The 13,606-nt window shown below is 47.0% G+C and overlaps 1 protein-coding gene across 2 annotated transcripts in view; it reads left to right on the top strand.

The window, feature by feature from the left end:
- lama2 (laminin, alpha 2) overlaps window positions 1-13,606 on the top strand; it is a 600,632-nt gene that overhangs the window by 263,585 nt on the left and 323,441 nt on the right. For both annotated transcript variants that reach the window (XM_085997158.1, XM_085997157.1), the window contains exons 11-12: window positions 5,664-5,804; window positions 8,562-8,735. In XM_085997158.1, coding sequence (XP_085853284.1) covers window positions 5,664-5,804; window positions 8,562-8,735 — 315 coding nt within the window. The remainder of the gene's footprint in view (window positions 1-5,663; window positions 5,805-8,561; window positions 8,736-13,606) is intronic.

Below are 13,606 nucleotides of genomic sequence, written 5' to 3'. Positions count from 1 at the left end.
GATGAATGACATATTTCATCACATTCACCCCTTCTACAGATTTAGTCTGTCCGGGGGTATGATAGTCCTCTGTGACCGACGTAACGGTTGCGGTGCCACGGGTGCCGGCTGGGTGTCCCGGGTGACCTCCTGGGTCTCTGCCGGGGGCGCCACCGGGGTTGTTGAAGGAATAGGTGGTGGGGGTACCATTGGCTGGTTTTCTTCCGGGGGTGATGAAAGAATAGTGGGTGGAGTGGGTGGCTAATAGTTGTTGTGGTTGTTGTCGTTGTTGCTGTTGTTACCGGCTGGGGCGAGGTCTTTTATGGACACAGTGTCCTCCCGTCCGTCGGCGTGCCGGACATACGCATATTGTGGGTTGGCGTGGAGCAGGTGCACTGGCTCCACGAGAGGGTCCGTCTTGTGGCCCCTCACATGCTTCCGCAAAAGTACCGGACCTGGGGTGGAGAGCCATGACGGTATGGATACGCCTGAGGTGGATTTCCGGGGAAACACAAACATTAGCTCATGAGGCGTGGCATTAGTGGCGGTACACAATAGTGACCGTATTGAGTGGAGCACATCTGGGAGGACTTCCTGCCAGCGGGAGATAGGGAGGCCCTTGGTCCTTAGAGTTAGGGTGACTGCCCTCAATACTGTCCCGTTCTCTCGCTCCACCTGACCGTTACCCCGGGGGTTGTAGCTGGTGGTACGGCTCGTGGCAATCCCCTTGGACAGCATGTACTGGCGTAGCTCTTCACTCATGAAGGACGCCCCCCTATCCGTGTGGATATAGCTTGGCATACCGAACAGGCAGAACAGGCTGTTGAGGCATTTAATGACCGTGGCGCTGGTCATGTCTGGGCAGGGGAAGGCGAATGGGAAACGGGAGTATTCGTCCACAATGTTCAGGAAGTAAACATTGCGGTCGACGGACGGGAGGGGGCCCTTGAAATCTAAGCTAAGCCGCTCAAAGGGCCGTGTAGCTTTGATTAGGTGGGCTCTATCAGGGCGGTAGAACCGAGGCTTGCACTCAGCGCAAGTGCGGCAGTTCCTGGTCAGGGACCGAACTTCCTCAATCGAGTAGGGTAAGTTGCGGGACTTTATGAAGTGGAACAGCCGTATGACCCCTGGGTGGCAGAGGTCGTTGTGGAGGGTCTGTAGCCGATCCCCGGTGGTGTTGGCACACATCCCTCGTGAGAGGGCATCGGGGGATTCGTTAAGGGCCCCCGGCCGGTATATGATGTCGTACTCGAAGGCGGAGAGATCGATCCGCCACCTAAGAATCTTATCATTTTTAATCTTCCCCCTCTGTTTATTATTGAACATAAACGCTACCGACCGCTGGTCGGTAAGTAGGGTGAAGCGTTTGCCGGCTAGGTAGTGCCACCAGTGGCGCACTGCCTCCACGATGGCTTGGGCCTCCTTTTCCACGGAGGAGTGTCTGATCTCGGGCCCCTGGAGGGTCCTCGAGAAGAAAGCTACGGGCCGCCCCGCCTGGTTGAGGGTGGCCGCCAAGGCAAAGTCAGACGCATCACTTTCCACTTGAAAGGGAGTGTTCTCGTCCACTGCCTGTAGCGTGGCCCGCTCAATATCCTGCTTAATGCTTTTGAAGGCAGCATGGGCCTCAGCAGAGAGCGGGAAAGAGGATGCTTCCAAGAGGGGGCGGGCTTTATCGGAGCAGTTGGGGACCCATTGGGCATAATACGAGAATAACCCCAGGCACCTTTTCAGGGCTTTGGGAGTGTTGGGCAGGGGCAGCTCCCGTAGGGGGCGCAATCGGTCGGGGTCTGGTCCGATTTCCCCATTCTCCACCACGCTGCCTAGTATGCAGAGGCGCGTGGTGTTGAAAACGCACTTGTCCTCGTTGTAGGTGAGGTTGAGTTTTTGTGCGGTTTTCAGAAACCTCGCGAGGTTTGAGTCATGGTCCTGTTGGTTGTGGCCGCAGATGGTGACGTTGTCGAGATAGGGGAAGGTTGCCTGCAAGTGGTGGTCATCGACCATGCGGTCCATCTCCCTCTGAAAGACCGAGACCCCATTCGTCACCCCAAAGGGGACTCTGAGGAACTGGTAGAGGTGTCCGTTTGCCTCGAAGGCGGTGTACGAACGGTCCTCTGGTCTGATAGGGAGCTGGTAGTACGCTGACTTGAGGTCAATGGTGGAGAACGCCCGGTATTGGGCGATTTGGTTCACCATCTCGGATATGCGGGGTAGCGGGTAGGTGTCTAGTTGGGTATAGATGTTGACTGTTTGACTGTAGTCAATCACCATCTGCTTCTTCTCACTACCCCTCACCACCACCACTTGGGCGTGCCACGGGCTGTTGCTGCGTTCAATAATGCGCTCCCTCAGGAGCCTGTCTACCTCGGTCGCGATAAACCGCCTGTCCTCCCAGCTGTACCTCCTGCTTTTGGTCGCTATTGGCCGGCAGTTAGGGGTAAGGTTCGCGAATAGCGAAGGCGGCTTTACCTTCAGGGTAGCCAGACCGCACACTGTGAGGGGCGGCTGGGTCCCACCGAAATTGAGCGTGATGCTTTGGTGGTGGCACTGAAAATCCAGGCCCAAGATCACGCTCACACATAAATCCTTCATAATTAACAGTTTAAAATTATTATATACAGTGCCTTTAACGGACAATCCTACCGCGCAGTAACCCGCAATAGTCGATATCTGGGTTTTGTCGGCCATAGAGATCATGCCCTGAGTAGGGACTATAGTTAGAGAGAGTCGTTGTACCAGATCAGGGTGAATGAAGCTCTCCGTGCTCCCGCTGTCAATTAAACATTTAACCTTGCACCCATTTACCTCGATGTCCATCATCGATTTGGATAGTGGGTGCGGTCTGGACTGGTCCACTGTGATCGACGCCACTGTAGGGCCCTGATCGGGACAAGATGGTGGGCCACACGAGGCCGGGTAAGATGGCGTCCACGATGTCTGCTCGCGAGATGGCGGACCCCACGAGGTCGGACAAGATGGCGTCCAAGATGGCCGCTCCCACGGCGCACACGCGGCGGTGGCGGTTTTGCCTGCGGGGTTCCCTCTGCACACCTTCCCAAAGTGCCCCTTCTTACCGCACTTACAGCAGGTGGTGCCTTTCGCCGGGCACAGGTTCCTGGTGTGCTTCGGCTGCTCGCAGAAGTAGCATTTGGGGCCCCGATGCGTCGCGGCGGTCGTAGGGCTTCTGGGGGGAGAGCAGGGCCCCGACGGTGTTGGGCTACCGGGCGGGGAAGCAGAGGCGGTAGGAGTCAGAGTTCTTCTGAGCCACATCCAGCGATCGCGCTGTGTCCACAGCCTGTGTCAGATCTAGGCCCGTTTTCTCTAGCAGTCTCTGCCGGATGTAATTAGAGCTAAGGCCTGCGATAAAGGCATCCCGAATAAGCTCGTCTGTGTATACCGTGGCTTTCACGTCTTTGCATTTGCAGTCTTTGCCAAGCACTTTTAGGGTGACTAGAAAGTCCTCTAGCGACTCTCCGGGTCACTGTGTGCAGGTAGCAAGCAGGTGCCTGGCGTACACCTTGTTGGTAGGCCGCTGATAGTGGGCCTTTAGAATGTTGCAGGCATCCAGGTAGGTGGCGGCGTCTTGGATGAGTGGAAAAACCCGGTGGCTTACCCGATTCTGCAGGATCCCGAGTTTCACATCTCCGGTGGCTTTAGAGGCTGTGACGGCTTCGGAGTTGGCCATAAAAAATTCCAAGCACTGGAACCAGTGTCCAAACCGTGCCGATGCATCCGAAGCATGCGGGTCCAAATCCAAGCGTTCCGGTTTCAAAAGTTGATCCATCGTTAAAAGTTTGCTAATAAAATTGATGCGCCTCAATAACTTCAAGACTCAAAGTTAACTGAATAAAACAAGGCTTTTATTAGCAAAGAAAGATGCCTGTGTCTTCACCTAGCGTTCTGCTGCAAGACAAGCCTGGGCTTGTCTTAAGTAGGGCCAGGTATGGGCGGAGCCGACACATCCAATGGGGAGAAAGGGGGCGGTGCACTATATACAATACAAGGTAAAACACCAGAGCAGGCAATACAATATGTGTAGTTAAATACAGAGTCTGATGAATGACATATTTCATCACAGTATGGACCATCTGCCATATCATTCCGAGTTGAATATTCATAAAATGTAAGAATTAGCAAGTGATTAAACTGAACAGGGCGATATTTTTACCCTGGGCCACTTAAAAGAAAATCATTCATATAAGATGCTCACTTGATTATTCTGGTGGTTCTGTGGGTATATGCATTGTACTGTGTTTGGGGACATTGACCAGGATGATCCTAAGTTTGATTCCTCATACACACTAAGTTAGTTAATCCCAATTTCTGTGGTGGTGTGGTGCTACAATTGGAGGAGCCGGTCGGTAAGTTGCCTCAGAGCGCCCACTTGGTGCTTGTAGTGTGTCAGTGTATACTAATGAGGTCCCATCACCAAGATGGTTTGGGCCTCTCACTACTGCGCTCAGGCTGATGGCATGGTCACAAGGCCGGCCTGCCTCTCGATTACCACAGCAAACCAAAATCAGCCGCACTATTTCACTTCAAAATGATTTGTTAAATATTAGCTTAGTTCTTAGATTTGCTATCTTTTTATTAGTTTGTCCACTCAAGAAGTTAAGTGGAAGGATATCTACTGTAAATATATAACTATTAAATTACTATTACTTATTTACTTGTTCATCTTTTGTTAAATATATTTGCTTAATGGTTTTAAGCTTAAAACGAAGTTTGAAGATGTTATGCTGTATTTGCCAAGGTGGATCCTATGAAGGCACATGCTAAGTTCAGTAGTTAAAAGTAATTAACAGCCAGAATTTGTTTTGTTGTCCTAGGCATGTTAGCAAAAGATACCTAGATCTCAAGGCTAAGATCATCTTGAAGATATGGGGAGTTAGGACTTGCCCATGAGAGATACGAAAGTTAAAATAATTTAGAGTTAAAAAGGTAGAAAAAACCCCAAAATGTAACGGGAGTAGAGGGGAAAACTGTGGGGTGGGAGGAATTTAGGAGGTTCAGTCTTGAAAATAAGTCTTAAATTTTGCTTGGAATAGAATAATTTTCCCCAAGTAACAAAAAGCTTGATGTTTCAGCCTCTGTTCTAATTTGTTGTTTAGAATTTTACATATGGAAAATATCTGCTAATTTTAACCATAAGGCTTCTTTTAGGCTTTCAAAATTCCAGAGGATCGAAATCTGCAATCTGTTTTTTTGGGTCCTCCCCTGTTGAAAATGGAGTTTGTTAAGAAAATTATTGTGCTGTAGCACCTCAGTGATTGTTTGAGGATTTAAGTAACTTGCTAGAGGCTTCTGGTGTTAGATCCCATTAGCTTTAAGCAATGTATAATTTAGTTACATGCCATTAGCCAACTTTTCAGGGTTTAAAAAAAATTCTAGCAATATAAATTGTTTAGCAGAGGAAGCCAAGAAGAAAGAGAAACTGCATGTATAAATCCTTTTACAACAATCGTATCACACTATCAATACTTTTGATGTATTCATAAGTAATATTTCAAAGTGCTCTAGTGTCACTTATTAACATTGTTGTACTGTGACTTTATTGGAAACAAACAATGAATTTAGATGGAAAATGTCTCATGTTTTTTCTGGAATGATGTGCACCTTCCATTACCTTAGTAACTTTGTAAATTAATCATAACCATTAATATAATTTACATTGGTGCAATTTGCAGGCCAATACTGAAGGAGAGAACTGTGACCGGTGCAAAATTGGATTCTTCAACCTGCAGTCAGAGAACTACTATGGCTGTGAGCAGTGTTTCTGTTCAGGGGTATCCAGTGAATGTGAATGCTCTCAATGGACCTATGATAATGTAAGAATTATTGAATGGCAAAATAACTTGTGTTCATGGTTGTTTTACAGCATTGGGGGTAATTTTCTGAGTTTACACAAAAGGCAGAGAGCTCGTTCACTAGCCACGCCTATTGGGAAATCACGGTCGTACTTCTTTAAATTTTCCAACCATTAAATGAATGTAAAATTGTGGGTGGTGTGACCAGGGTTTCCTAATATGGTGTGGCTGGCTGTAGTCGATCTTGGAGAAGCACCACTTTAATCTTCTCTCTCTAACTCAGCTATAGACCATGCTTGAGAGCCTTATCACTTTTCCAATTTGGTTTGTCCAATTAACTCCTACAAATTGGGTGAACCTAATCAGAAACACAACATTTATCAGTGCTAATTCTTAGTCAGTCGCCTGAAAGATATCCTCTCTGGTAGTTTTTCTCCCCTCCCTAGGCTTCCAGCTAAGACTGACAAACTCATTCTCCATGGGAAGCCTCAATGTAAATGTCAGTTGAAATCAGGATCTAAAAATCACCTGGTAAAAAAATATAATTCAGCGCTGAATTTTGCCGGTGCTCAGAGTGCAGATTTAGAGGCGGGTCCGCTGCCAAAATCACAAAGATTGACAGCGGGTCGGTATCTCGCTGTAAACCAGCTGCCTTGTCAGTTTCCCAAGTGTTGGATCTGTCATCCCTGAACAGACACGACACCAAGCGGCGGGTCAGCCAATTTAGATAGTTAAAAGCTTATTAAAAGGTAGCTAAGAATCATTTTCCCATGTACTTACCATTTTACCAGGTTTTCAACGAGGTTTCCGGAGAGCGACTATCACGTCAGGTAAGTATGTCGGATTCTCAGTGACTGTGGATTGCTGTGAATAGGTGACAGCTGCAAAAGTGGTGTAAAACCTACCATTTCACAGCTGTTCACTTCCAAATCTTAGAAGCTGGAGCAGTAATGATTTGGAACCCACTTTTGAGTTTTATGCATTTTTGAAGTGTTTTGAATAATCTCTCTATCCACTGTCACCTCCTTGGAACAACCTATCTCAACATTGACAGATTACTTCTGTCATCTCAACCTCATCTGCCACCTATTCAATCATTCAATCAACATCGGTGCTCTTGAAAAAATCTGACCTTGGTCCTCAAAATCTCAACACCAACATCACCGGGCACACCAGCAGCACCAACATCCACACCAACCTTCTCCTCAGTCAACTGATGCTGCACAGGACACAGGGCATCAGCACCCATGCACATTGCTGCCTGGGACGCCAGCGATGGCCTCAGTACATCCAGATTTGCTTCACTTGACGCTGTACACCCTAGCTGCCACGTGATGCACCAGGTTGGCACCACCCCACACCAGCACCATAAAGCATCCCTACAATGCCCATGCCATTCCTTTCACACTCATCACCATGGGGGGGGGGGACATGTTATGTCTCACCATTCACTGCAACTCACTAAGACCCTTTCAAAGGTGCACACAAATCTGTCCAAGAACGCAAAGTGGTGAAAATAAGGATTTCAATGCTTGACAACACATTAACAGAAAGTTTACATGAACATTGGCTAAAGCACACAAGTGCCTGCCCTTGTGTGTTGTTAGTTGGTATGATTGCACTAAGATGAGGGTGAGTGTGAGGGGTGGCTAGTGAGATGGGGAAGTGATAATGTAGATAGAGAGGGATGGGTGGAGATGTAAGGTAAGTTGGTGTGAGTAAGGACATGCAGGAGTAGGGTAGGGAAGGCAAAGTGATGGGTATGTGATGAGTGGCACAGGAGAATGAGGTTGAGTGTGGCTTTGCAGTAACGTTTCGTGACCTACTGATATCATTGAAAGGTTTGTGCCATTGCAGCCTAGTCCTCCTAATGACATCCCTGCTTGTGCCCTCCTCTGCAATATGCAACCAGGCTGCGTTGGTGTCCTGGGGAGGTCTCTACCGCCCATTGGAATGGAAGAGAACCGCCCTGCGTGCTGTGACTCCCTCCATAAGCATATGGACGGAGTCATGGGAGAGCCTGGGTGCAGCTGTGCACCTTTGTGCAGTGCTTGCCAGTGTTTGCAGCACCTCAATGCTGTAGAACACTGACAGCACAACTGTCAAAGTCAATGTGGATATGGCTCCTTTAAGGAAACCGGCTGATGACGCGTCATCAGACCCGCTTCCTTTTAATTGGCCGGGAACCTCATAGGGCGGGCCTAACAAGCCCAATCAACGTAAAATCACTTGGGGGAGGCGGGATGAAGACGGGTATGGAGTTTAGGCTGCCGTCTACTCCGGCCACACTGGACTCGCCACAGCTGGTGAAATCATGGCCTCAGTGTCTATTAAGTGACTGTGCAGTAAATTGTTTCTAACAATGAAAAATTAAAGACGATTATGAGGAAGTGTTGTTAATATTTCATTAAATTAAGAAAGACATGAGAGCCCTGAAATTCCACAAGGGTTCTTCCTGTCTCCTGCTGTAACTTGGGAAAGGCAATTAACAGTACAGGGAAATGGCATAAATAGCTGTTTTCAGCTAATTATGCCATTTCTCTGGGGATTTTACCAAAGTTATGATGAGAGACTGGAAAAACCCTCAGAGAATTTCAGGGCCAGGATGTTTGGCGAGGTACATTGATTGTTACACTGATGGCTTTTTATTCTAAGTAGGCTCATTTTTGATTATGTATCTTTCAAAGTAAGGTAAATGCTAGCAGTGAGATGTCTAAAAGAATTTAGTTTCTTTGATATAGGTAATTAATGCATTTTTTCTTAAATTTTGTCTTTTAGGTGACTGACATGTTTGATTGGTACCTCACTGATTTGCAAGGTATTTTAAAAATTCTCCCCAGGCAGGAGATTTTGGATGGGCTAGTGCAGCTGAGCCTTAATGACTATGGAGACAGCAGGATTTTACCACCACTGTATTATTGGAGTGCACCAAGTGCATATTTGGGCCAAAAGGTATCTAACTTAAAAATGTGTCTATCTACATATTATATTAAAACTGTTGACTGGCTGCAACATTTCAAAGGTATTGTGCCTGAAGGTGTCATCATGAAGGTTACATTATTTGATTAATTCAGTATAGTAGGGCTCAGTCAAGGTTACCATGACAATTCCACTGCACTGACCTTTATATCTCCCCTTCCTAGAACTTATTAGTAGTAATCTCTGCTTATCAAAGCAGTTCGAACATAACTCTCACTGTCAATAATCCTGCCACATATCAATATATCAAGGCCACGCTTCACAGAACTTCAACCCTCTTATTAGGGCTTCTGCCCATTTGAACTGTATACGCAATTCAGGTAAGCAACCGGTTATGCAGGATTATAGCTCTGCATCTGGCTCTTGTTGACCCTGTGAAGGCAGTTCTCCATAGTCATCACCAGGTAAAGGCGACACTTCCTACACGTGTAGTTGGTGGCAGCTCAGCAGATTCAGCAGATACGGCCAATCAGGCTATGCTGACTGATGATTACCCTGGCACAGCTTCCTTCATGCAGTACCACTGAAAGCATAACATACTGTGATTTGGACGCTTTTGAGGAGCACACTTCCTGTCCCTGATGTTTTACATGCTTGAAATATGCGTGACATAAATTGGGCAGATATCCTGTAAAAGGGGTTAACCTGATCATAAAGTCTATCCTATAATTCCGTAATAAGAAGCCATTAGCGAATCAATGATTTTGATTTCAATGTATCCATAAAACACTGAGCTGGAGAGGGATTTGAGTAAGTGGAGAACATCACAATAAATGTACAAGATTTTCCAGGATAACTAAGCCAGTTATATGTCCGTGTTCGAATGATTATGGAAATCACAACCAATTAGCCATGTATTGAATGTATTATGCCAAGTTATGTCATCTAGTTTACAAGTCATTTGCTTTGCCAAGTTACATTAATAATTTAAATGCTTCTTTCTGGAAAAAGTATAACGTATTTGAGTATCTTTATTTTCACATCATTATATTAAAAAATGATATATTGGCTACTTAAATGCCTGTCATTAAATCACAGAGCATGATGGTTTATAATCAGGAAGAAAAATGAACTCTATTCATGTGGGATAGCACTGCAGTATTAATGACTTGTACTTTGGAAGACACTTGCACAAAGGGGCAAGGAATTTGTTTGCAAGTATTGATATTCTCTTCTGAAAGTAAGGGATTTATCGTTCATGTTTGTATGGCACACAACCTATTGTTAATATTTATAAATTAGCTTAAAAATGCAAGTGCACTGACTGAGAACAAGCCAATTCATAGTGAAAGAGACCATAGCAATTATATATATATATATCTACTGTCTCTTGGATGAGTAGTGACCTATTATCAGTAATAACCTATTATGATGATAAATAACCTATCTTTCAAGATTCTAGCTGAATGCGCTCTAGTAGTTTCACCCAAACCTAGAACATTAGCTATCATCTTTAGATTGACGAGAATGACAGCAGTGTGTGTGTGTCTGCATGGATAGCTACAGACATTTTCTTTTACCTGACTGAATATATTTAATGCAATCCAATTGAAAATTGCAAAGTTTCCCTTTTCAAAGTAACTCCCAACGCATATCATTTTACTAAACGTTGTTTGCTTAGAAACCTGAAGGACAGCTCACTGAATTTCTGATTGGTTACTGATCTGAAACTGAATTCAAAACCTTGCTGTCCTTTTTACATAGGATTACATACATAGGATTACATAGGATATGCGGCACAGAAACAGACCATTCAGCCCAACCAGTCCATGCCGGTGAATTTGCTCCACTCTAGCCTCCTCCCGTCTTTCTTCAGCTAACTCTATCAGCATAACTCTCTATTCCTTTCTCCCTCATATACTTGTCTAGCCTCCCCTTAAATGCATCTATACTATTTGCCTCAACCACTCCCTGTGGTAGCAAGTTCCACATTCTCACCACTCTCTGGGTAAAAAAGTTTCTTCTGAATTCCCTATTTGATTTCTTGGTGACTATCTTATATTGATGGCCTCTAGTTATGCTCTTCCCCACAAGTGGAAACACTCTCTCTGTATCTACTCTATCAAAACCTTTCATAATTTTAAAGACCTCTATTAGGTCACTCCTCAGCTTTCTTTTTTCAAGAGAAAAGAGACCCAGCCTGTTCATCCTTTCCTGATAGGTGTACCCTCGCAGTTCTGGTATCATCCTTGTAAATCTTTTTTTGCACCCTCTCCAGTGCCTCTATATCCTTTTTATAATATGGCGACCAGAATTGTACGCAGCACTCCAAGTGTGGTCTAACCAAGGCTCGAAACAAATTTAGCATAACTTCTCTACTTTTCAATTCAATATCTCTAGAAATAAACCCTAGTGCTTGGTTTGCTTTTTTTATGGCCTTGTTAACCTGTGTCGCCACTTGTAGTGATTTGTGTATTTGTACACCGAGATCTTCTACCCCACGTAGATTCTTATTTTTAAGTAATATGTGACCTCCCTATTTTTCTTACCAAAATGTAATATCTCACATTTATCTGTGTTGAAATTCATTTGCCAATTATATCCCCATTCATCAAGTTTATTAATGTCTTCTTGTAATTTGTTGCAGTCCTCCTCAGTATCGACTATCCCCCCCAGTTGGGTGTCATCTGCAAATTTGGAAATTGTGGGCTGGATTTTCTCAGCCCCAAGGAGGCAGGTATGGAGGTGGGACTGCTGGGAAAGTTGCAGAATTTGGGGCCGTCTCCGTGCCCTCTTACGAGGAGGTGGGAAGCCTTTCTGCCCCGGGTCCCATCTCCTTGGAGGCAGGAAGGGATTAAAGCCTATTAACTGCCTGTTAACAGGCAGAAAATAGGATTATCCCCATTTTTCATCCTGAAGTGTGGGCTTCCCAACCTGGGGGAACCCCGCTGGGGTATAGGAGGTCTGCAGGGGTCGGAGGGGTCTGAAAGTGCAATGTAGAGTCATAGGCCTAGAAATTGAGTTTTGGCTTAGCCAGGGCTTTAGCGCCGGAAGTTAGTGCCGGCGCTAAGTCCCCCTGCGCGCGCCAAAAATTCAGCAGGGCCGCGCCCAAACGGCTGCCGGCGCTACTGAAGGGTCTTTGCGGCGGTAAATCGGCGCTAACTGCCGTTTCGCGCCGCAATTCCGGCGCTGCGGCACCCGATGCGGTGCGGCAGGCTCGGGAAGTGCAGGCCTCCTCCTTCCCTTAAGGAGGAGCTGCCTGCACCCGATCGCGGCCCGCGAAAATCTTTTAAAAAATGAGCCGGGCACCTCGGACAAGTGCCGGGCTTGCTTCTGTTCCGGGGGGGCGGGGGGGGGGGGGAAGTCCGGGGAGGGAGCTGCGGCCAGGCGGCTGGCGGGAAAGCGGCCGGCCGCCGCGGGGCCTTTAATGCGCCGGCGCAAAGACTCGTAAGACTCTGTTGCCAGAGTCTTAGTTGCGGCTGTCACGGGCGAGGCGGCCGCAACTGAATTTCGGCGCTGGGGCCCGTCGGCATGGCAACCGGGACGCTGCGCACACCGATGACGTCATCGGTGCCGGCGCAGCGCTACCGGTCTACCGCGGCATAAGGGCCCCAGGCAATTTCGGCGCCGGCGCCAAATGCAGCGCTAGGCCCTCTAGCGCCGCAAAATCGGCGCTAAGGGCACTCAATTTCTAGGCCATAGAGTCATAGATAGAGTCATAGAGTTATACAGCACGGATAGAGGCAATTCGGCCCATCGTGTCCGCGCCGGCCATCAAGCCCTGTCTGATCTAATCCCATATTCCAGCATTTGGTCCGTAGCCTTGTATGCTATGGCATTTCAAGTGCTCATCCAAATGCTTCTTAAATGTTGTGAGGGTTCCTGCCTCCACAACCCTTTCAGGCAGTGAGTTCCAGACTCCAACCACCCTCTGGGTGAAAAAGTTCTTTCTCAAATCCCCTCCAAACCTCCCGCCCTTTATCTTGAATCTATGCCCCCTAGTTATTGACCCCTCTACTAAGGGAAAAAGCTCCTCAGCATCCATCCTATCTATGCCCCTCATAATTTTGTACACCTCAATCATGTCCCTCCTCTGCTCCAAGGAAAACAAACCCAATCTGCCCAGTCTCTCTTCATAGCTGAAGCACTCCAGCCCCGGTAACATCCTGGTGAACCTCCTCTGCACCCTCTCCAACGCGATCACATCCTTCCTGTAGTGTGGCGACCAGAACTGCACACAGTATTCCAGCTGTGGCCTAACCAGTGTTTTATACAGTTCCATCATAACCTCCTTGCTCTTATATTCAATGCCTCGGCTAATGAAGGCAAGTATCCCATATGCCTTTTTTACCACCTTATCCACCTGTTCCGTCGCCTTCAGGGATCTGTGTACTTGCACACCCAGATCCCTCTGACCCTCCGTCTTGCCTAGGGTCTTACCATTCATTGTGTATTCCCTTGCCTTGTTAGTCCCCCCAAAGTGCATCACCTCGCACTTTTCCGGGTTAAATTCCATTTGCCACTGTTCCGCCCATCTGACCAACCCATCTATATCGTCCTGCAGACTGAGGCTACCCTCCTCGCTATTTACCACCCTACCAATTTTTGTATCATCCGCGAACTTACTGATCATACCTTTTACATTCATATCCAAGTCATTAATGTAGACCACAAACAGCAAGGGACCCAGCACCGATCCCTGTGGTACCCCACTGGCCACAGGTTTCCAGTCACAAAAACAACCTTCGACCATCACCCTCTGCCTTCTGTCACTAAGCCAGTTTTGTATCCAATGTGCCAAGGCACCCTGGATTCCATGGGCTCTTACCTTCTTGACCAGTCTCCTGTGCGGGACTTTATCGAAGGCCTTACTGAAATCCATATATACCACATCCACTGCGTTA

This window comes from Somniosus microcephalus, chromosome 9, assembly GCF_052327205.1.
Source record: "Somniosus microcephalus isolate GS21.2 chromosome 9, FLI_Smic_1.0, whole genome shotgun sequence".
In the NCBI taxonomy this organism is placed as follows: Eukaryota; Metazoa; Chordata; class Chondrichthyes; order Squaliformes; family Somniosidae; genus Somniosus; species Somniosus microcephalus.
The sequence above is the reverse complement of the archived record's forward strand: the minus strand, read 5'-3'. Positions and strand labels throughout refer to the sequence as shown.